Below are 25,727 nucleotides of genomic sequence, written 5' to 3' on the forward strand. Positions count from 1 at the left end.
TTGACAGCCGGTTATTTCTCTGCTGCAGAAGGAATCTACTATGGATTTTTCACTCTGCCTCTGGTGCACTTCACTGAGCTGTTTAGCAGCCTCTACAGTTAGTACCCAAGAACCGAGGAGCACCCAATATACTTGAAGTAGAGGCACCTGTAGCAATAGGCAAAACAAATTGTTCTGCTCAAAGGTAATTAAATAGTACCATTAACGGCCAACACTGGCTTCAAAGGAGCTCATAAACTACTCCCCAATAAATGGAACATATATACAAAGTATTCCAAGCCCTTAAGAGCTGAATCCAAGAATCAGCTTTGAGAAGCATAAACAGACTGAAAACTGTAAGCAGGCAAAGGAAGGACAGGGCAGGGAGTCTAGAATGTCTCACCTATCTACTGGAAAAAAAGCTTACCAGGGTAAGTACATAATCTCCTTTTACAGTGCAGTAGGTGAGACATTCTAGACAGCTGGGACATACAAAAGCAGTTCCCCAAAAAGCTAGGGTGGGCTTGCTGCACCAACCCTTAGGACCGAGGATCCGAAAGCCAAGTCTTGCAGCTACATCAACGCTGTAGAACTTGGCAAACGTGTGAAAAGAAGACCAAGTTGCTGCCCTGTAAATCACCTCAGACAGATCTAGCTGCGGCCCATGAAGAAGCCACACTCTTAGTAGAATGTGCCTTGACGGAAACAGGGGACTGTTTCCCAGAAAGAATGTAGGCTGACAAAATGGCCCTACAGATCCTCTATAAATGTGGCCGTGGAAGCGGGAACACCCTGCTTAACTGAATAAGTCAGCACAAACAAATTTTCAGAGGGACGAAATTCGTTGGTAATCTTCACATAACGCAGAAGAACTGTGCGCACATCCAATTTCTTCAACAGGCGATCCTGTGTCTTGGAACCTGGAAACTGAAAAGACAGGCAAATACACTTCCTTAACAACATGAAAAACCAAAACCACTTTCGGCAGGAAGGAAGGAACCAAAATACAGAGGAAATGGACTTACTAAGACAAAGTCTGTAGTTCTGACACATCATGCCGAAGGAATGGCAACTAGAAAACAGTCTTGCGCATCAAATCCAAGAGGGTTGCATCTCAAAGGGGCTCAAAAAGAGCATTGACAAGGCTAGATGGTATCAGGTTAAGGTCCCAGCAAGGGCAAGGCTGCTTAACCTGCGGTTTGACATGAAGAGCCCCCTTCAGAAAATCAGCGACATCAGGATGAGATCAAACAAAGGCACTCTCTTGAATCGACACTAGGGACTCCTTTTACTAAGGTGCGCTAGTGTTTTTAGTGCTCGCACAAGATTAGCGCACACTATAGTGCGTGCTAGCCGAAAAATTACCGCCTGCTTAAAAGGAGGCAGTAGCGGCTAGCGCGCCGGGAATTTTAGCGCGCGCTATTCCGCGCATTAAGGCCATAATGCACCTTTGTAAAAGGAGCCCTAGGTGAGCTCTAGAGAACACAGAGATTGTAAGTCTACAATGCAAATATAAACACAAATATAAAATAGGAACTTCTATTCCGCAACTTGCCCAAAGGCTCAGTATGGATTACAATAAGTTTTATAGAAAGGAAAAAGGAAGGGACAGTGTTCCTTAACAGTAAAATTTTACAATAACAATCAGAGGAATTAAGTTTTTTTTAAATGTATAAAATAAGTGGGATTTTAATAATTTTCTAAGGCTCCCTTTTACAAAGCCATAGCAGAGGTTTCTACCACAGGCCAGCGAGGTAAATGCTCTGATGCTCATAAGAATTCTAGGAGCATCAAAGCATTTACCTCACCAGCCCGCGGTAGAAACCTCTACTGTGGCTTTGTAAAAGCCTGCGTAAATTTTCTCTATGTGTTGGAACAGTGCAAGGTTTTCCTAAAATTGTAAGGGCAGATCTTCATTGCTAGATAAGGAGGAGCCTTGTCTTAAAATGTGCTGTCATTGTTAAAATTTTAAATATCACACTGGGAGACCTGTATTCAAGCAGAAGCCAATATGATAACATGACCCCCCACCCCATTTAGATATCCACCTGTAACTGAATCCCTGTATTTTGCAGCCTCTGCAAGCACTTTATCACACATCAGCTGGTATGTATCACATAGCAACACCACTACTGAAGCTCGGATATGGTTAACACCATTACTGAAGTTCATGTATTGTAACACCATTGCTGAAGCTCATGCAAACCACTCAGAATTGACTCCCCAGTCATTAGTAGCGGTATAGAAACTTCCAACAAACAATATACAACATTTCCATAGTCCAGTCTTGATATTAGCAAAGCATAGCAAAGAGAATACAGTGCTGCTTTGTCAGAATCTAATATAATAAAGCCCTAAGCGGGCATGCTTACTCCCACCTGCATGCTCCCGTTTTCCGTGCGCTGTAGGGACCCGCAGGTAGGAGTGTGCATGCACGCGGCAGAGCCCCAACGGACTTTAATTCCTGCCTCCCAGGCTTCTCCTCCTGCTCCAGCTGGGCCCACGTAAAAAACCCCAAACCCCCCAGAGCTCGCTTCGTGTCCGGCAAGGGCTGCGGGTCCTGAAACCTTCCGATTCAAGCAGCGTCTGTAGCACTCTACACATGCTGCTTCGGGGCCTTCTACTACCCTGATTTGCTGGGCAGTAGAAGGCCCCGAAGTAGCAGTGTGTAGAGTGCTGCAGATGCTGCTGGAATTGGAAGGTTTGTCGGGACTGCGGGAAGGGAAGTGGGGTGGGGGCGATAAGGGACTAAGGAAGCCGGCCTGACCGCGGGAAGGGAAAGGGAGGTAGGGGAAACGCTGCTGCTGCACAGGGAAGTGGTGTGGGGGGGAAATGGAGGGGGAGGGAATGCTGCTGTGGCTGCTGCACAGGGAAGTGGTGGGAGAAAAATGCTGCTGCATAGGAGGCAAGGAGAAAGACAGATAGATAGAAAGAAAGAAGAAAGACACAGGGGCAAGGAGAGACACAGAAAGACAGACAGACAAAAGGGGCCAGGGAGAGAGACAGACAACGGGAGGGAGAAAGAGACAGAAATAAAGACACACAGACATATATTCTAGCACCCGTTAATGTAACGGGCTAAAATACTAGTACTAGTAATATATAAAAACCCAAGTGCACAATGCTAGAGATTTGATGATCAAAGTAGCTAATAATGCTTTAACACATTTTGCAGTAGAATGTTTTTCATACAATAAGAGCATGCTAGAATTTCACGTTCTTTAGTATAAGTGCCCCCCTATATTAGCAATGTAAGAACTCCTTTTACTAAACGGCACTAGAGGTTTTTGACTTGGGCCAACGAGATAAATGCTCCGATGCTCACTGGCCCACGCTAAAAACTTCTAGCGTCACTTAGTAAAACCCTGCATAAATTCAGTACATATTATGAACATTATTAAAGGGGATAACTGTATTTCGGCTACAATATATAGGGAACAGACTTTAAATATAGAGTTTAGTCAGGCTAATAATATTTTTCATTAGGATAAAGGCACACACAGTGAGAACATCTTTTGCCATCTGATTAAGCAATGAGCCCATATGACTGTAAATCTTTCAGAAATCCCCCATGGTTTAGCTCAAAAGAACAATTCTTCACTCTTTTCAGCCCCCGTCCTTCATTTTCAGGCTATCATTGTATTAACTGTATAGGAAAGCTTTTCACTGCGCTGTTTAAAGAAATGAAATGAAAGTGTTTCATGCTTTTCCTTGGCAACTTTTGTCTACAAGATTCATTGTATCCTAACATGACAAAGGAAAGTGTTGAGTATTACTGAAAAAATATATGCAATTATTCAAAAAGGGAAAATTGACAAACATTGGATACCGTTAATTTTATATTTCAAGGCTTGCCAGATGAATACACACGGTATTTCTGTTATTAATTTAACTGAAGCATAGGTCAACGGAATGTTTCTACATTTAATATTATGTTCACTAAAATGCATGTACTTCAATGAAAATTAAACTAAACTAAACTAAACCTTAGGTTTGTATACCGCGCCATCTCCGCAAGCGCAGAGCTCGGCACGGTTTACAGAGTTAAGAGGAAAGGAACTACAATAAGGGATAAAGGAGAGGGACTAAGAGGAAAGAGAGGGACAAAATACTGGAGAATGGGAGGTGATTAGATTTTTGCAAAGAGCCAAGTTTTCAAGTTAAGGGGCCTTTTTACTAAATCACAAAAAATGGTCTTAGAATGCCCTTATGTGAGTCTCTCTCACACGCTAAGACCATTTTTACTGTGATTGTGAAAAGGGATATTTTCTATTTTTTCAATATATGGCCATGCACTGTTAGTACCGATTTGGTTATGTACCTATTTAGGAGGTAGGAGGGACTTCCATGTTAACCATGTGCTAATCAGTTTATACATAGTAGTATAGCTTTGCTTACTGGTTAGTGTAGGAATGCCAACTTTCTGCCTTGAGACTCCCCCTCAAAAAAATTACAAAAAAATATCTACCACATGCTTAGCATGCACATATGCCAAAACTAATGTGGAACAGTTTAGCGTAGGCTTAACGCAGCTTAGTAAAAGTACCCCTAATAGAAGTGGGCTGAGCTAACTTTAGTTAGTTAGGTGCTATCGACTTGTGCTTGAGTCCTAGCGACTTGAAGAATTACAGATCCAGAAAGAGATCGGTTTTGTGGCTGGTCTGGTAAGGTCCTCCAACATCTTTTCCAAGATTATTTTCAACATGTCAAGCCATCTAATTGCAGGCTGCCCTCTTCACCTGGTTCCATTGATCTTCCCAAATATAATATCCTTCTCGAATGATCTTTCTCTTCTGACGGTGTGACCAACATAAGATAGTCATAATTTCATCATTTGGACTTCAAGTGACATAGCCGGTTTGATCTCTTTCAGAATCAATTTGTTAGTTTTTCTGGTGCAGTGTCACTCCTGATATCAGCTCAAATTTGATCACTGTTATGATCACTGTTTCCCAGCAGACCCAACACAGTTAACTCCTATACTATGCCTAACATTCCACTAAGGACCAAATCTAAAATAGCTCCCTCTCTTGTCGGTTCCTGGACCAGATGCTCCAAGAAGCAGCCATTTATGATGTCTAAGAATTTTACCTCCCTAGCACTCCATGATGTAACATTTAACCAGTCAATGTTGGGGCAATTGAAATCAAGCAATCATATTCTATTAAGCAAGGGGAGACCCCTCTCTCACAACCCTCCCCAGGAGGACCACTCTCGCACAACCCTCCCCTGTAACCACCAAAGTCACAATCATATAAATACACACAAAAGGAAAAAGAAGTGGAGAAAAACCTCAGTTCAGCTTCATTGGTAACCCCCCCCCCACCTCTTCTTCATAACAGAAAATACTTCTTACAATCATACACTCTTTTACTGTACAATCCATCTGCTGAAAGGGATCAGTTGTAGAGGGCTCACCCCTCCTAACAAAAAATACAATCACAGACAATGTGCAAATTCAAAATCTTGCAGAAATAAAAGAACAACAAACTTTAGTTTGCAAATCGTGCAGTCCTTGATCTCTCGAGCTGTCCACCATAGCACATTCCAATCCAGGGCACTGAAAGCCCAAATACCCGACAGGAAGTCCCTGTTTCACTCGTAGCTGCATCAGGGGTTCTGTTCCAAAAGTCCACCAAAATTTCAGGACATCCAACAACATAATTGAAATCACCCATTATTATACTGTTGCCCAATTCTCCAGCTTTCCTAATCTCTCAAAACTTTTCTTCATCTGCTGCTCATTTTGTCCCGAGGGATGGTAGTATTCCTTCCCTTCACACATGGAATTTCTATCCTTAAGGATTCCACACTGTTATCTATGTCATGCAAAATGTTTAGTTTATTTGATTCAATTCCCTCTTTAACATATAGCGCAACTTCCCCTTGCAAAATACATGTGCATTTGACACCATTTTAAGTACCAGTTTGTAAATGCCAGATTTTTAAAAACTACACTATAAGAGAAGCCTATTAAGGAGCTGAGTGAAAAATCTTTTTACTTTTTTTTTTGTACTTTTCAAGGTAATGCTAGACACCACTGAGGTAAGCACAATTCCCCCTCAATAACTTGGAAACCCCAGGTCCAATTAGCATTTAGTGCGACATCTATGCATTCTTCATAGCAGGGATGAATGCTGATGGGGAAATTTTAAAAAAATGTGTGTGTAATTGATTTTGATTAAATAAATTTGATATACTGCTATTAAGCGGTATACAATATTAATACAGTTCTAATGTACAATTCCATCAAATGCAAATGCACATAACCATCATATGTAACATAAAATCAATTAAAAGCAATGTAAGCTATATTCAATTACAGTACATCGTTTACACTGAAAATGGAAAATACATGTATATTTTCTTGACTTGTCCAGAACATGCCCCCTTTAAATCTATTTTCACTATATTAAATCACTAATTTGGGGGAAACCCAAACTATGATATATACAAAAATCCCTCACACTTTTTACCCCCCAAAAAAGAAAACTCATATATATCAAATGGTTAAATAACAGTCCCCCTCTTTTACGAATGCTTGCACGGGTTTTAGCACCAGCAGTGGCAGTAACTGCTCCGATGTCTCTTGTCGATCATAACTCCCAAGTCTCTTTCCTGAGAGGTCTCTCCAAGTACCGCCCTGGACATCCTATATTCGTGCATGTAGGTAACTTGGAGAGACCTCCCAGGAAAGAGACTTGGGAGTCATGATCGACAAGTCAATGAAGCTGTCCAAGCAATGTGCGGTGGCGGCAAAAAGGGCGAACAGAATGGTAGGAATGATAAAAAAGGGGATCACGAACAGATTGGAGAAGGTTATCATGCCGCTGTACTGGGCCATGGTGCGCCCTCACCTGGAGTACTGCGTACAGCACTGGTCACCGTACATGAAGAAGGACATGGTACTACTCGAAAGGGTCCAGAGAAGAGCGACTAAGATGGTTAAGGGGCTGGAGGAGTTGCCGTACAGTGAAAGATTAGAGAAACTGGGCCTTTTCTCCCTCGAACAGAGGAGATTGAGAGGGGACATGATAGAAACATTCAAGATAATGAAGGGAATAGACTTAGTAGATAAGGACAGGTTGTTCACCCTCTCCAAGGTAGGGAGAACGAGAGGGCACTCTCTAAAACTGAAAGGGGATAGATTCCGTATGAATGTAAGGAAGTTCTTCTTCACTCAGAGAGTGGTAGAAGACTGGAACGCTTTTGTCTGTTGTAGGGGAAAACACCCTCCAGGGATTCAAGACAAAGTTAGACAAGTTCATGCTGAACCAGAACGTACGCAGGTAGGGCTAGTTTCAGTTAGGGCGCTGGTCTTTGACCAGAGGGCCTTGTGAGTAGACTGCTGGGCACGATGGGCCACTGGTCTAACCCAACAGCGGCAATTCTTATGTCTTATGATGCTCATAGGAATTCTATGAGCATCGGAGTAGTTACCGCTGCTGCTGGTGCTAAAAAACACACTATGTGTTTGTAAAAGAGAGGGAGTGTGTTTCAATCACTATGTAATGTCACTTATATAAAATATGCTGACGATAATAGAGAGCCCTCAGTTCTCCGAGCCTTGTTCACTGAAACAAGTGCACTCTCATGGAAGCATTCCTTTTAGACCTTTCACCTAAGTATATGGTCACTGAGAACATATAATATTAATGTGCTCAAAAATTCAGTGCAAAAATCAAAACGACGTCCAAATGAGTCAATATGGTGAATTAATTTTGATCCTGCTCTTGAAGTATGTTATATTGTAGAGCCAAGCTATGACTCTCAGAAAATGTTCTGCTCAAATATAGGCCCTCTTTTACTCAGCCATGGTAGAGGTCTCTACCACGGCCCGGGGTAATAAATGCTCCAACGCTCATAGGAATTCTATAAGCGTTGGAGTAGCGTCAGAGCATTTAGCACTCTGGGCCGCGGTAGAAACCTCTACGGCTTAGTAAAAAGGGGTGGGGGATAGTTTTATAAATACATCTCAGTCAAATCACTTATCTGAATAAGCTGTCCCATCCGTTTGTTCAGATCCGTTAATGAAATAAAGAAATTCCTTAACTTGTACACTGCATAATGCAGGATCAGAAGAAGCTGCTGTTACCACATCCTCTGGCAATGTATTCCAGATCAACCATTTGATGTGAATGAGTCTTTACTTCTTTTTTTCGGGTGAAAAGAGTGAGGAATTCTTTGTATAGCCCTTTAATCTAGGCCACCTGTGGCATTTGCATATATAAATGATATTGCATAACCCTTCCAAAATGAATTCCTTCACATGCAAAAATATTATCTGTGCATGTAAATCAAAAATACAAGAAAACATTTTAAAAAAGATAACGTTATGTGTGCTAATTCATAATAAAAAAAAACATGCAGGACTCTTTAATAGCAGATGACAGCATTAGCTAGCTAAATATTTTAGGAAGCTTCTGTCTACATTAATAAACCTGTATCTCAAATGCAGAAAGAAAAGACAGTAGAAGCTCAGAAGTCTTTCCAAGTAGGTTTATTATCCTAACAAATTATATTTGACTTCCTCTAGTTCAGTGCCTTGGATTGTCTAGAGAAGCTGAGGTTGGGGATGTTAACCAATGCCCTATGTTGTACTTTAATAAACCTTGACTGATGATATGTGACGAGGGGTTCATTGATTGACGACATCGTGGTTAGTGGAAATTCCAGAGATCTAGTTCTCACAGAGCACTGCTAGGTCTGCACACCACTACAGAGTGGCTTAATCTGTAATATACTGGTACTTCACTAAGGAGCTCTTTCACTAATCTGCATTAATGTGTGCCATGCTCAGACGTCCTGAAGTAACTGCCAAATCTGTGCATGCTAACCACACACTAAAATATATGTACAGTTACCCGGCACTCATGGGGATTGGTAGATGCCAGTTAAATGTAGTTTCTGGCTGCTTGAGAGTTACTATTAAAAATAAGCCTAAGTAATACTATACCCCATACAATGCCATACCATAAACTGTTCCAAACTATAGGACATGTGGTAGGTAAAGCATAGGTGTACTCTAGTGTGGCGTGTCAAGTTTACACTTAAATTTCTGCCAGAAACTAATTTTATTTTTATTTAAAGTATTACAATATTCTTTCTTTCTTTTTTTTTTTTTTGGGGGGGGGGTTGATGGTTGATTGAGAGTTCTGGTTGCCTGAGTTCCAGTTAACAGTGAATCTACTGTATATATTTTTTAGGGAGGGAGGCAGCAGAGAGTGGGCGGTCCTGCACTAACAGGTTAGCAAATGGATACTGAGTGAGACCTCACTGCCTGCAAAATGGGTAGCAGTAAGTGGTCATACAGTCATTTTTTTTTAATGGTCACTCACTAAAGGCCATTTTTCTAGCTGCAGTGCAAATGGCCTTACCACACAAGAAAAATCTGTACAAAGACATGTTACGGCCACAGCTTAATAAAAAAAAAGACCCCTAAGAGGGGCAGTTATAGTTTATTGATTTATATCCCGCTTTATACAAAGCGGGCTACAGCTCATACATACAGAATTATAGCAGCTTTACATACAATACAAACAAATCAGACAATAAGAACCTTTCAGTGACCAGCACTTAAAGTTAGCATAAGAACTCAATTCCCATATTTCATCTTACAAAATAGGAACTTCTTCAGTAATTGCTTACAATTACACAAATTTCCCTGCTCACATATGTAGCTAGGAATCTCATTCCATGCTTGTGGTCCTATACGGGAAAATATGCTTACCCTGGAGACTTTCAACCGCAATTGCTTAACAGGTGGAACATACAGATCAGCACACTCCCTAGAATGCAATTTCGGAAGCGGAACCTATTGCAGAACACTATCCACTAGATACTTTGGCGCTAGCTCATGTACACACAAGTATACCATTACTAGCAGCTTGTATCAATGTAGACTTCTGTTAAGTCAGGTTAAGAACATAAGAACTGCCATGCCAGGACAGACCGAAGGTCCATCAAGCCCAGTATCCTGTTTCCAACAGTGGCCAACCCAGGTCCCAAGTACCTAGCTAGATCCCAAGTAGTAAAGCAGATTTTATGCTGATTATTCTAGGAATAAGCAGTGGATTTCCCCAAGCCATCTCAGTAATGGTCATGGACTTCTCTGTTAGGAATTTATCCAAACCTTTTTTAAACCCCGCTAAGCTGCCCCAAGTCAGGTTATTTCAGCATAGGTTTTCATTGCACAAAAAAATTGAAATCCTGTGCTAAAATAACTCAACTCATCCTAGACTAACTCAACTTATGGTAAAATAATCTGACTTAACATCAGCCCATACTGAAAACTCCTCCCCCCCTTAGGGAATCTGCACCCAAGGTATCTGCTGGTTACATTACTCTCCCAACCAAACTTCATCATCTGGGAATGACACAATTTGGGAACTTAGGTGATCAGATTTAGTCTTTCAGAGAACAATTTTTAACAGGGTTTCTACCAGAGAAATCAGATGGGTGCATATGTCATCTTTATAAAATAACTCACTGAAAAGCTACAATCAGAATTATTCCAAGGCAAGAGAAACTTTGAGTATATATTTGTTGATAAAAATCGGCAAGCATGCGCATATTTTGGGAGCTTTGATAAAAGCAGCATATAATTATGGTAAATAATATATAGTATAACATAACATAACATCATGCTTCTAAATCGCATAACCATAAGTTCAACGCGGTTTACAATAGAAAGTATGTATAGGTCAGGGGTGCCCAATATATCAATTGCGATTGACCGGTCGATCGCTCAGGCAACCTGAGTTAATCGCAGAGCCATGCGGTTTCCCTTCTCTTTTTTCCCCTCCTGATCAGCGTGTAATTAATCTGCCTCGTGGAGAACACTGGCCAATCATAATTCCCTTCTCTTTTTTTCCCCTCCTGACTGGTGTGTAATTAATCTGCCTCTTGAAGAACGCCGGCCAATCAGAGTGCTGGTAGGGCGGGGTTAGAAAGTCGGCAGGGGATGGAGCTTAGCGTCCTACTACAGGAGACAGAAGCAGTGCACCGCCTGTTGTGGTAAGAGCCGAGGTTGGGAATAATGCTGCTCGATTGCCCGATTCAAATCGATTCACTTTGGATGAATCAATACAATTTAAAACAAAACAAAACAAAAAAATTGGCCTCCCGATTCAGTGACTGATCCTGCCCCCTCACCCCCTAAAGCAGGATCGGCAGCGCTGCCTCTTACTGGCCGGGAAAGGGAAGAAGTTGGACACATGGGATGGTGTGGAGGGGGGAAGAGAAATACTGGATAGGAGGGTAGTTGGGAAAAGAAAGGGAGAGATAGTGGACCCTGGGGTGATAGGGAAGGAGGGAGAGATGCTGGATGATAGGGTAGTTGAGAAAAGGTGGATTTGTGGATGGAGACACAAAAAAAGAAAAGATGCCAAACTTCCGGGGTAGGGTAGGGAAACGGAAGGGGAGGACAGAGATGGAAGATGGATGGTTAGCACAGAGAAAGAAGAAAACAACAAATGGGCAGGAGACCCTGGCAAGCGAGTTATCAGAAGACAACCAGAGCCTGGGAACAAAATGATTTGAATAATGACCAGACAACAAAGGTAGGAATAATGATTTTATTTTCAATTTAGTAATCAAAATGTGGCCGTTTTGAGAATTTATATCTGCTGTCTATATTTTGCACTATGGCCCCCTTTTACTAAACCACAATAATGTTTTTTAGCGCAGGGAGCCTATGAGCATCGAGAGCAGCACAAGGCATTCAGCACAGCTCCCTGCGCTAAAAATCGCTATTGCAGTTTAGTAAAAAGGGAAGGCATATATTTGTCTATTTTTGTATAGTTGTTACTGAGGTGACATTGCATAAAGTCATCTGCCTTGATCTCTTTGAAAAAAAAACACAGAATATAAATGATAATTAACATTTTCTCTGCATACAGTGTGCTTTGTGTTTTTTAAAATTTTATTGTTGGTAGATCATTTTGACAAAGAGTGGGCACCCCTGGTATAGGTCATGACCATGCCTTAGGCTGCTCCACAGACAAACTATATACGAGTGTACTGTATATACCACAACAAAAGTAAGTGATATAGATTTTTTTTGTGTCTATTTTTATACACTGGGATAAATTTTAATATTGAGTGTCTGAAAAAGTGTTCTGTATATTCAAGACACTTATAAAATTACCTCATTTGTGGGGGTTTGGGGGGTGTTCAGCCTTTCATGTACCTATTCCCTATGGATTTTATACTGCCCCTTTACAAAGAAAAATAAAAACCGAAATATAGCTGATAGGGCATGCAAAATTAAACAAAAGATCTCTGATCAGTGCTTCAGCACATTTCATGTGATCATCTTCATCCTCAACTGAGCTACAGCTGCAGCTGCAGAGCTATGGGACTTAGCAGTTGAAGGAAACACCCACACTTCAGCATAAAATACTGCAAACTCATACACATCAGCACCATCACTACAGAGCACTCATTTGCTGTTTTAATGATTCCAAGTATTTCTCACCAGGCTGCCTTGAGGCAGAAGGACAATCAATATCTCTATAGTTAGGGGGTAGCTCTATAAGGAGCTGTCTGGTTTTAGGCATTAGACAGGCAGGTAAATGATAGTATTCCACTCATTTACTGGCATAAGTGGAGTTTGAGCAGTGTTAGGCATGTGCACAGATTTTCATAGAAATTAAAGAATTTTATCACTTAAGCACATACATATTTACATTTAGGCCTGTCATTTAGGACCCTAATCACAGACGCCTAGTGACGCCTAACTAAAATTTGCATGCAACTTAATGGTTTTTTTTAAAGAGTTAAATGGTGTGGTGATTGACCACGCCATTAAAAAAAATTTAAAACTATTATTTTAATTGCTAATTAGGGTTTTGCGCGGTGCCTAGAGACATAACAACATAAGAATAGCCATACTGGATCAGACCATTGGTCCATCCAGCCCAGTAACCCATCTTCATAGTGGTTATTCCAGGTCACAAGTACCTGGCAAAAACCCCAACAGTAGCAACATCCCATGATACTGATTCAGGGCAAGCAGTGGCTTCCTCCATGCCTGTCTCAATAACAGACTATGGACTTTTTCTCCAGGAACTTGTCCAAACCATTTTTAAAGCCAGCTATTTTAACCGCTCTTACCACATCCTCTGGCAATGTGTTCCAGAGCTTAACTATTCTCTGAGTGAAAAAAATATTTCCTCCTTTTGGTTTTAAAAGTATTTCCCTGTAACTTCAAGTGTCCCCTAGTCTTTGTAAATTTTGACAAAGTAAAAAAAACGATCAACTTGTACCCATTCTACACCACTCAGTATTTTGTAGACTTCATTCATATCTCCCCTCAGCTATCTCTTTTCCAAGCTGAAGAGCCCTAACCTCTTTAATTTTCCTCATACAAGGTCACTCTTCTTTGAACCTTTTCCACTATATTTTTTAAAAGATATGGTGACCAGAATTGAATTGATGTTCAAGATGTAAGCTTTATTAGAAGTTCAACTTAATAATCCACATAAAAATAAAAGAACCAATATATTGGGAATATGGACCCAACACGGTCGATGTTTCGACAATACTGTCTTCTTCAGGGGTACCTAGAGGTTCTAAGATGAAAACTCATGGATTAAAAACAAGTACAGAAAAACTCTGTGCTGAAGAGAGGTTCTCCTGTACTTGTTTTTAATCCACAAGTTTTCATCTTAGAACCTCTAGGGACCCCTGAAGAAGACAGTATTGTCAAAATATGGACCTTGTTGGATCCATGTTCCCAATACAGTGGAACCTTGGTTTACGAGCATAAGTTGTTCCAGAAGCATGCTCGTAAACCAAAATACTCATATATCAAAGCGAGTTTCCCTATGGAAACTCACTTTGATACGTTCCCCCCCCCCCCCCGCTCGCAAAGGCCCCCCTCCGCGTGAACCGGCACCCTCTGCTCGACCAACTTGAACTCACCCCCGTCTGGCACCGGCACGAGAACCGGCATCGCCCCCGCTCGCAAAGGGCCCCCCCTCCGCTCGAATCGGCACCCCCACCCCCGTGAGAACAGGCACCCCCCACCCGACCAACTTTAACTCACCCCCACTGTCTGGCACCGGCATGCAGCCCACAGGACGTGCCTGTGCCGCTTGAAGATCTTCTTCCTGCCTCTGCCGGCTTTGAGCATGTGATCTCCGAGAATCTCGTCGAGAGGGAGAATTAGAAAGGATTGAGCATGTGCAGATGCATGCTCAAAGCTGGCAGAGGCAGGAAGAAGATCTTCAAGCGGCACCGGCACGTCCTGTGGGCTGCGTGCTGGTGCCAGACGGGGGGTGGGGGGGTGAGTTAAAGTTGGTCGGGCGGGGGGTGCCGGTTCGCGTGGAGGGGTGCCGGTTCGAGCGGGGGGGGAGCGATGCCGGTTCTCGGGGTGGGTGCTCGCAAATCGAGTCAACACTCGATTGCGAGACAAGTTTTGGGAGAATGTTTTGCTCGTCTTGCAAAACACTCACAAACCGGGTTACTCGCAAACCGAGGTTTGACTGTATATTGGTTCTTTTATTTTTATGTGGATTATTAAGTTAAACTTCTAATAAAGCCTACATCTTGAACATCAACTCTCCACGGACTTTTTGTTCTTTTCAAATTCTTTCTCTGTGGATTCATCAGGGTCAATTTTTTGCTTGACCAGAATTGAATGCAATACTTAATGTGAGGTTGCACCATGGAGTGATACAGAGGTATTATAACCATTTTGTTTACCATCCATTTTCTAATAACCGCTAGCATCTTGTTTGTTTTTTTGGCTGCTGTTGCACATTGGAAGGTTTAGCATATTGTTTAAAATAACACCCAGATCTTTTTATTGGGCACTGACCCCTAAGGTGGATCCTAGCATCTTGAAACTATGATTTGGGCTATTCTTTCCATTGTGCATCACTTTGCATTTGCCACATTAAATTTCATCTGACATTTGGATGCTCAGTCTTCCAATTTCCTAAGGTCTGCCTGCATTTTAACAACTTTTTACAGTTTAGTGTCATCTACAATTTAATTACCTCAATCGTTGTTCCAATTTCAAGATCATATATAAATAATTTAAATAGCACCAGACCCAGTTCTCCACAATTTACTTTCCCCCATTGAGAAAAATGGACATTTAACCCTACCCTCTGTTTTCTGTCCGATAACCAATTCCTAATCCACAACTGAATTTTGCCTCCTTTCCCATGACTCTTTAATTTTCTCAGGATCCTCTCATGAGGAACTTTGTCAAAAGCTTTCTGAAAATCTAGATACACTACATCAACCGGCTCACCTTTATCCACAGCTTCAAAGAAGTCAAGCAAATTGGTGAGGTAAGACCAATGGCTGAACCAATACTGATTCTGTCTCATTAAATCATGTTTGTCTACGTGTTTCACAATTTTATTTTTTATAATTGTTTCAATGCCTTAGTTGAGGCACCCTCCAACCAGAATGATGTCAGAAGTGAGCCGAGGTCATCCTGAGCAACAGGTAGAAGATGCTACTGGTGCCGGTAAACATTTCAAGAGGTATATGGGGGGTAGAAAGGCAACAGCACCCCTGTGAGGATGGACCCTGGGGCGGTCTGCCCCCTGCCTCCCTTTACTACACCACTGTCTGGCATACTCTCACAGACACTTTTTCCTCATCTGCCATGATGAAACATATGAAATTCATTCTCTTGCTGTGACCCAACAATAAAGATTATGGCAGTCCAACTGCAGGTTCAGAAACGTCAATGTAAGAGCTTCACAAGAATCAGCATATCACTGCCACATCTACTTCTTGGAAAGAAAAACAGAGGCAGTCTCATTACTTTGCAATCAGTCCTTGTACCATCCCATTTATTGGATCATAATCCAAGATCTCATGAAAACAATCCAACCCCCCCCAAAAAAAAAAAACAACTTTTAGGAGAGGAGTGGCAAGTGGAGTCCTGTTAGAGCCAAAGAGAAGATCTGAAGTTTCAGTTTAATATCTGGTAGTGTGTGTTTCCACCAGGCCATCTGATAAGGAGCTCTCCATGAACTTGCCTACAGACCTACCCCAGTGGTGACATCACATGAGCGAAATCAGATATGCCTATAAAATTGGCAGGGCTACATCACAAGTTGTGGACATGTGGCTGAGGTCACATAACCAAAATGGCATGATCCGAGGTGTATATTCCTTTGAAGCCATCTTTGAGTCCCAGCAGGAATTTTGGTTGTGTTTGAAGATTTGCTGCAGTGGTGAGGTACCTACTGTATATACTCGAACATAAGCCGAGATTTAGGGGGGGGTCTCGGCTTACATTCAGGTCAGCACCTACCTGCCTCCCTCTAGGACCTCTTGCAGGCCTCTTCTTGGGCTGCTGTAAGACCTGGTGGTCCAGCAATGGGCCAAGATAGGTGGATCCCTCCTTCCTCTTGTCCTGGCTGATTCAAAAACTTTTATTTCCCTCCCGCCTCCCCTGCGTACTTTTTTAATTCCCTGGTGGGTTTGCGGTGGGCTGGGGCAGGAGGGATCCCTCCCGCCTCCTGTCCTGGACAAGTGAGATGATTTTTACCTCCCTCCTACCTCCTTCGTGTACTTTTCAATTCTCTGGTGGTCCAGTGATGAACCGAGCAGGAGCGATCCTCCCGTGCTCCTGCTGAGCGAAGAGCTGCTAGATGAATGACTGCCATGAGTTCTCATGAATCCCACAAGAACTCATGGCAGCCAAAATAATTTAGTGCATGCTAATCCAGGACCTTCCCGCAAACTAAGCTAATTTATAGTATGCCTAGGAAATCAAGTAATTTCTAGTATTTCTATTTAAGGTCAAGCGCTAATGTTTCTAATGTGCATGTTACGGATATGCTAACCAGTTAGCTGAATAGCATGTCCATTCTTTGCTGTGCAAAACAACAACAAAAAAAGGAACAACATTGTTCCTTTTTTGTTGTTGTTTTGTTATACTCACTTTGGAACAATATTTAGTTTATTAATTTACCCAGTTGTTGATATTGGGCATTCTCTGCTGTGGACATGCCCCTTCCAGAAAATCTCCGTATTCACGGTGATTGGAAATGACCAGACCAGTGATTATGGAAAAACTGCGAATAACTTTCACATATGTTGTTCGCAGTTTTCTGTTACAAACCATTGAGAATATGATTAAAACTGCGAATAACATATGAGAAAGTTAAAAATGTTTGGGGGAGGAGGCCAGAAACGTTGACGGTCTGAAGCTGCTAGAGTATGTATTGCACTTGCAAAATGCCTACTGTACTGTAATTTGGGAGGAGGAGCCAGCACGCTAAAAATCGCAAATAATTGAAGTCGCGATTGCTGAAACCGCAAATTCGGAACGGGAACTATAAGTACAAAAACTAACTACTGAATGCTTAGCATGCACAAACGGATTACTTACTGTAGAATGCTTTAAACACACTTTGCAGTAAGCATTTCATGTGTGCTATGTGCGTAATAGGGATTAACACCCTTTAGTAGACATGTCTCTATGTCTTCATGAAATCTGCCTTCCTTTTCATGACTCGGGTTAGGAATAATTAGGTATTGGGACTAAAATGGTTCTGTTTTTTCTTACCTTGTAGCTGTTACCTGTTGTAGGTGGTGACATTTTTAGTTCTTTTTGAGATCATGCTATTATATTACATTATATTATAATTTCTTGATTATATGGACTATATATCCCTTTTCTTTGTATTTATTTTTAAAATATTCATTGTAATCAAAAAGACAAATATCTTTTCTCCCTTATTTTTACATGATTTTTGATGATAATCTAATACATCCCACCTAACACCCTCTTCTACGAAACCGCACTAGTGTTTTTTAGAGCAGAGAGCAGTGCTGAATGGCCCGTGCTGCTCCCGACGCTCATTGAGTTCCTATGAGCGTCGGGAGCAGCGCGGCTCCCCGCGCTAGAAACTACTAGTGCGGTTTCGTAGAAGAGGGGGTAAGTGTACATGCTTGCATACTGGGCAGAGTTTAGGATCCAATCCAATTTCTGTAGCCACCTCTCTAACTTTCAGCCATTCTTCTCTTTTACTTGATTAATACTGCATTGGCAGGTTGTGAGGGAAAACTCCTTTATGTCGATTCTTGCAGAAGTAAATACATTTTACCAGTCATGTAAGAATGGGTTTAATTCATGTAAAAATGTACAAACAGGAAAGTAAAAGTTTTTAGAGCTCATGCAAATCAGCACACCACAGATGTCATTAATTGTATTATTTCCATTAAGGAAGACATATTCAAATTGAAAATACTGAAGGTGCAATAAACCTATTTATATGAATAGTATTAAAGCAATGAGTGCAATTTATCAACTATTTTCTACCATTCGGTGACTACAGGAAAACTGTTGATAAATTGGTCTCTATGTGTGCTCTTGGAATAATAAATTACATACCTGAAAAATGTCTACTTTTCTTTTTATTAATAAGTATAGAGTGAGCTGTTTATTAGATTCTAGAAAATCATCATTAAAGCTCCCTCTATTCTTTCCACCAGCTCACTTTTCTAGAAGGGTGCCCGAGGCTGGCAAAATTACAATACCAATGGGGTACAGAAAACAAGGCAGTGTATATAACCTCATACTTTCCATATGTATTTGTTACACAACAGCTCAGCTTTAAATACAGACTTCCACATCTATGTATTTATGAAGATAAACAAAGAGTGATCCATTTATAGGCTATTGCTTTACAAGTCAATGCTGCAGACTGTGTATCTAATTTTGTCTCTAGTTTTTAGTTGTGTTCATAGACACAGCTTCACATTGTGACCCCTTTATTCAGAAAATAATCCCATCCCCTCCTTCCTAGACACAGAAGAAGTCCCTTAAAAATAAGATCCCATATATGCACTCAATACAAAATAAATACAGCAACAAACTCGAAAGCTATTGATCACGAAACAATGTTTTCCTTTGCACAGTCGGTGAAACTATGGAGGGGTTCTTTTGCTAAAGCAGTTAATTAAGAGTGCGCTGTTACCATTTTTTTGCTTGACAGCATGCACTAATTCATAAGTTAAATGCAAGCTATGTTAGAGGGCAGGAACTGGGCAGGTTAGGGGAGTTAATATGTTTGGACTGTACATCACAGGATAACTGTACTATCACTTAATCTCCCCCTATGCTTCCCTCCCCCATGAACTCCATTCATCGGCTAAATCCGTCCTATCCGTACCCTTCTCCTCTGCTGCCAACTCCTCAGTTCCTTCTATCTTGCTGCACCGTATGCCTGCAACAGACTGCCTCAGTCAATACGTCAAGCTCCTTCTCTAGCAATATTCAAATCCAAGCTAAAAGCCCTCTTTTTTGAGGCTGCTTTCAACTCCTAATGCCCACTTACCATATGATACCTACATCCATCCCATCATTCTCTCTGCAAGAAACTCACCAACCCCTATCTGTCCCATTTGCCCTGTCTGTCTGTCCAAATTAGATTTTAAGCTCTTTTGAGCAGGGACCTTCTATTACATGTTAAATGTACAATGCTGCTTATGCCTTTTAGTGCTATAGAAATGATAAACAGTAGTAGTAGGTGTATTTGTTCAGCTGGCATGGGTGATGCGGAATTGGTAAATGCACCCACACTAATTGCAAATGGTCTTAATATGTGGTGAAAAACTTTTCAGTATTTGCAGAAGACATGCTGGGCAAACCTCCAAATTACCACATGGACTTTGCTGTTAAAGCATGGTATGTGATTAAAAAAAAAAAAAATAACAAAAGAAAAACATACTAGATTTTAGTAAAAGTGGCCGATATTTTTAACCAACCAGTTCTGAAATACCAATTACATTGATCTTATTAGTCATTACTGTACTGACATAAACATGAATTCCACTTATGCTCTCATAAAGTACCCTTATCTTCGTCCACCTACTTCAATTTAAAAGTTTTTCATAAATGCAGAATGGTACAAGCAATTTGAAATCCAACAAATAGTGAACTTAGGGCTCCTTTTACGAAGCCGCATTAGCGGTTTAACACGCGTAATAGCGCGCTCTAATTTGCCAGCCACGCTAGCCGCTACCGCCTGCTCTTGAGCAGGCGGTAGTTTTTCGGCTAGCGCGGGGGTTAGCGCACGCTAAAAAGGTGCGTGCGATAAAGCCGCTAACTCGGCTTCGTAAAAGGAGCCCTTAGTGTAAGAAAAACATCTCTCTCTCTCTTTTTATGTACTGCATATGTGTGTCTCCCTCTCTACATACAAATCCCCCCCCAAAAAAACCAAAACAAAACAGTGAATAACTTACCTTTTTTATCATCAAAGTATAATGTCTGTTGAGCTGGATTTGACCACTGGAGGGAGTTGTTATCATTTTGATCAACTCTGCAGGTTAAGTTTGCTGTGCCTCCTTCTATAGCTGTAACATTCTGTGTGATAGGAAACTGTCCTTGATTGCCTGTAAAAAGGAATTATAGATGTAGTTGACATGAAAAAGAAAATCATAAAGAAGCAACCAGCATGTTAATATCGTACAGGATATAAATATTTTAACAAAGACAAAAATCTAGAGGGAGCAAGTTAACACAATAATTAAGGCATTTGGGGCAATTTTCAAAGTGTTTGTATGGATGCAAAGTCCACAGGTAATTTTTGTGCCTTTGCACCAGTTTTCACAGTAAACATACAAGGTAGGTATGAGAATAGATTAAAAATGCCTCATTTTCAGATTTTGCAGACTTTTCGCCAGCTACATACTTATCCTCAGTTAATTTCAGACATTCATGTCAATCCTTTGTAAAATATTTAACAGAATTGATATGTTATTCATAGATTAACACGTTTATAAAAAATACTGCATGCCCCACATTTATTAAGGAGTGCCCACAAATCGAATGTGCACAACCTGAGTCAGCAGATACCACCTCAACTCCCTAGTAAAAAAATGTTTTTTCAGCCTTCACATGCTGAGAAAAGTGAGATCCTGTTTCCATCAAAAACACTTTGCCGTCCTTGTCCAATCCATCATCCTTCCCAGACTGGACTACTGCAACTCTATCTACCTTAGCCTAACAAAGAAAAACCTTCAAAGATTCCAGCGGATTCAGAATACCGCTGCTAAGCTTAATTTCACAAAAAGCAAATTCGACCACGTCTCACCACTTTTGTCCAAGCTCCACTGGTTTCCGATTATCTCCAGAGTCCACTTCAAATGTGCCTGCCTCACTTTCAAGATCCTACATGGTATTCTCCCTCCCTTCATTCCTCTTTCTTGGAACTCCTCTAACCCCAATTCTTCCAGATCCACCCAAAAACTGAAACTTTCCTTTCCCTCTCTAAAAGGCGTTTCACTTGTAGGAAAACTAGGTTCTTCCCTCCCTTTCAGAATCACTCAGCTCTGGAACAACCTTACCTCCCCTCTTAGGAATCTGAGCTCCCTCCAACTCTTCCGTAAACATCTGAAAACCTGGTTATTCTCAAAAATGTAACTCCTCCTCCCTCTTGGGTTATTCTAGTCCTCTAAATTTTCTCTTCATTTTGCCTCTTCCCTCCACTGGAGCTCCTTTCTACCCTAATTCTTGTTAACCGTGTTGAGCTTTACGAATGTAGAGATGATCCGGTATACAAACCTAAGGTTTAGATTAGATTAGTACAAAGTTCCCAGGGAAATTAACATCTGTTTTCTAATAGGCAGCTACATTTTTGATTCAAAATAGGGTGACAGTGTAATCCATGCTTGTTAATTCCCTCCTTTGACCTGTCAATGCAGCTAATCATACCTAGGGTTACCAGATATCCAGGTTCTTTTTTTTTAAGGACTCTGTTGGGAGTCTGGGCGGCTTTTTTACTTTACTACTTTTGTCCGGGGAAACCGGACATATAGTAACCCTACAGCAGTGGTTTTCATTGCAAGGCCCACAAGCCAATGGTGGCCCACGGAGGCTTTCTGGGCAGCTCACACACCTATCCAGAGTAACCCTCCCCCACCATCTCTGTCAAAATCCGGTGCTTGCTCAACGTTCTCATTCCCAGCGGCACTGCTCTAACTTTTCGGTTCAATGGCAGAGTGAGTGAAGTAAACACGCTGCCTTTGGTGACCCAGAAGCTTTTCCTCTGCTACTGCTTCCTGTCCCTGCATAGGCGGGAAGCAGTAGCAGAGAAAAAGCTTCTGGGTGGCCAAAGGCAGCATGTCTACTTCAATCACACTATCAGTGGCCCAAAGAGTTACAGCAGCACCGCTGGGAAGAACGGTAAGCAAGCACCGGATCCTGCGGTGTGTGTGTGTGGAGGGGGGGGAGGAATAGGAAGGGGAGGGTAAGAGATATGGGGATGGGGAGGATAGATGCCAGACCTCCAGGGAAAGAAAAGGAAGGGGCAGATAGAGATGCCAGACTAGAGAAGAGGGAGAAGGGAAGGAGAGAGAAGTCAGACCACTGGATGGGGAAGGGGGGGGAGAGAGAGAAACGACAGACCACGGAAAGAAAAGAGGGAGGGATTGAAGAATAAGGCAAAGGGAGGGTAAGGAAAGACAGAGAGATGCCAGACCTCAAAGGGGGGGAGGAGGAAAAGTAAGCAGGGAAGAGAGATGCCAGATTGAGGAATGGAGAGGAAAGAAAGGGGAAAGGGGGAAGACAGATGTGAGACCATAGGAGAGGGAGGACATAGTGCACAGGGATAGGAGAGACTGCAGATATAGGACAGGCAGGAGTAACTGAGGTTGCTTCTGTCCCATCTCGTCATTAGACCACCAGGGTAATAAAATAGGCTAGAGGTAGCTTGGGGGAAAAGGGCAGTGGCCAAAAGGTAGACCTAGCAGAGGGGCTTCTTATGTCAGAGAAGAGAGGAAGTTGGAGATGCTGTGATGGAGGGGGTGAAAGGGTGCCAGAGCAGCAGAATAGGGAGGGAGGAGAGAGTGAGTGGAGGCTGTTTCTATTCTACGAGCTGGGTTAGTCTAGGCTGGGTCATTTGCAGTTTTGACTTCAGTTTCAGCCTAAGCCAGTGGCACATTTTGACACCAATTTATTTTCGGTTGTCTTCTAAACTATGTGCAAGTTTTTTTTTGGAGGGGAGGAAGTTATAAAATTATGTCATGTATAACACATGTAGTGATGATCAAGTGGTAGTACACATATATTAAACATAACTTAGGCCAAAAACAAAATAAGTGGGTATAATAAAATCATAAATAAGAAGGGAGAAATTTTAGATAGCTGATTAATGCAAATAAATCACTTTGAAAATCACTCTTAGGATATAGTTTTCTTATATGATTAAGAAGTTTTATGCGGATTTTAGTTGTACACACACACAAATTCTGATAGATTGTTAAAACATTTTGTTTGTTTCATCGTCATTTTTTTGGTAATGAAAGTAGGTATTCAGGGGTTGATATTCAAAGTAATTTATCAGGTCGGAAATGGCTCCTGACCATTTCAATTGCTTGTTTTGGGCCTAACAACTCATTTTCAGTTCATGCCTGACTCAAACCCTGTTCTTTTGGGGCATTGTGCAGGCAGAGTCAGCGCTTGGCCAGTGAAGTGCCCATGTTCAGCATTTAACTGGCCAAGGTAACCACATAAACAGGACCACATAAATGTTAATCCTACCACCATAGCCAGTTTATCACATTTAACCAGCTAGAAATTCAAACCAGAGCCTGGACGTGGCCCCAGCACTGAATTTCCAGGCATAACGCCAGCAGCAGTCAGCAAACACTGATAACCACTGGCTAAATATCAACTATCTTATTTATTTATTTTTTTTCTAAATCTGCTTTCTGGCTTCTAGCTCAGTCAGAACCATGGCTAGGATTTGGTGTCACAAACTTTCACTGCCCCCAACATTACAATCTCTGTTAATACCCTTCATTCCAACTGCAAAATCCTCTCATTTGTAAAATCCACATCTCTTTCTATTTTGGGAAGGAGCTCCCTTTTTATCAAATATTGTTTATTCATCGATCAAAAATTTGAATATTATCTGCAATTAAAATACTGCTCACTACTAGAAACAATAGCAAACTATTTTTTTTCATCCGATTGCAGATTTTCAGCCATGTGTTATACAGTAGCTGGTTTCTACACCCATAAAACAGTTAATGGATAGATATGTGCTGGCTACATATAAGGACCTAAGTATAAACACATTTATATTACTTGCAGAGAAAACTTAATGTTTGTGTAATTCATTTAGTCTAGTTAATTAGGAAACACTTCCAAAGGTGTAAAAGGTACTTACAAAGCAAGATTATATCTGCTTTAATGCAATCCGCAACTCATATGCATACCCAGGGGTGAAGTGTGGACTGAATTGAGAAGTACTAACCTAGTTAGAAAATATGTCCAGGAATTCATAAACATACACCTTCTTCAGAGCAGGCATAACAATCTATGCTACTGGAAGTGATTTTCAAGCCTATTTTATATTTATATCTCCCCTATCCCACCTTTCCTCCAACATATACATATTGAGATCTTTAGGTCTGTCTTCATATGCTTTATGGCTCCATCCTGTTTATATCTTTTTGAAGGTGCGGTCTCCAGAATTGTACCCAATATTCTAAATGAGATCTCACCAGAGTCTTAAATAGGGGGATCAATATCTCCTTTTCCCTACTGACCAAACTTCTTCCTATGCACCAAAGATTCCTTCTAGCTTATGCCATTGCCTTTACTACCTGTTTGGCTACCTTAAGATCATCACATACGATCACACCCATGTCCCGTTCCTCATTCGTGCTCAAAGGTTCTTCATCCCCTAAGTAGTACCATTCCCTTAGCATTAAATTATAGCTGCTAAATTCCATACCATTTTTCGAGCTTCACCAGGCCTTTCCTCGAGTTATCCACACCATCAGGGGTGTCTACCCTATTGCAGATTTTGGTATTATCTGCAAAGAGGCAAATCTTACCAGGCAGCCCTTCAGCAAGATCATCTATAAAAATGTTAAAAGAACAGGCCCAAGAACTGAACTTCGAGGCACACCACTGGTTAACATCCCTTTCCTCAGTGTGCCTCATTTACCACTGCCCTTTGTTGCCTTCCACTCAACCAGTTCCTAACCCAGTCCATCATTTTGAAGTCCTTATTAAGCACACTGAGTTTATTTATTAGACACCTGTGTGGAACTATGTCAAAGGTTTTGCTAAAATTTAAATACATCACATCTAGCACTCTATCCAACTCTTTGGTTACCCAGTCAAAGAAATTGATCAGATTTGTCTTACAAGATCTGCCTCTAGTGAAACAATGTTGCTGCAGGTCCTGTAATCGATTGGATTCCAGGAACTTCACTATTCTCATTTTCAAAAGTGTTTCCATTAATTTACTTACCACAGAAGTCAGACTTACTGGCCTGTAGTTCTCTACTTCTTTGTTAAGTCTGCTTTTGTGGATACGGATCACACGCACCCTTCTCTAGTCCTTCAGTACCACTCCTAACTCTAGAAAAGTATTGAAAAGGTCAACCAATGGAGCTACAAAAACTTTTCTAATGTCCTTCAGTACCCTTGCCATCTAGCTGAGCTGAGGAAGGAGGAGCCACAGGAACAGGTCAAGGAGCTCCTGAAAGATACAGAAGCCATTTAATTTCTAGAGGCAAGTGTAGCCAGTTCAGGCAGAGGAGTAGAGATAAAATGTGGCCCATGAAAACAGAAAATACAATTCAGTAACAGAACAGCTTGTTGGGAGGTCACAGTAACAAGTAAAGGAACTCCGGCATGGGAGTAGGCTGCCAGCCCCCACAGCAGTGGGGGCCATAACAGTGAAACTCTCTTACATCCTTGTGCACTAGACTAGGTATATAACCATAGACTACAAATTTATGTTTGC

At 41.4% G+C, this 25,727-nt stretch overlaps 1 protein-coding gene across 5 annotated transcripts in view; it reads right to left on the minus strand.

The window, feature by feature from the left end:
* Positions 1 to 25,727, minus strand: part of CADM2 (cell adhesion molecule 2) — a 1,574,179-nt gene that overhangs the window by 357,192 nt on the left and 1,191,260 nt on the right. For all 5 annotated transcript variants that reach the window (XM_033943857.1, XM_033943858.1, XM_033943855.1 and 2 more), the window contains one exon: positions 20,206 to 20,355. In XM_033943857.1, coding sequence (XP_033799748.1) covers positions 20,206 to 20,355 — 150 coding nt within the window. The remainder of the gene's footprint in view (positions 1 to 20,205; positions 20,356 to 25,727) is intronic.

This window comes from Geotrypetes seraphini, chromosome 4, assembly GCF_902459505.1.
Source record: "Geotrypetes seraphini chromosome 4, aGeoSer1.1, whole genome shotgun sequence".
Classification (NCBI taxonomy): Eukaryota; Metazoa; Chordata; class Amphibia; order Gymnophiona; family Dermophiidae; genus Geotrypetes; species Geotrypetes seraphini.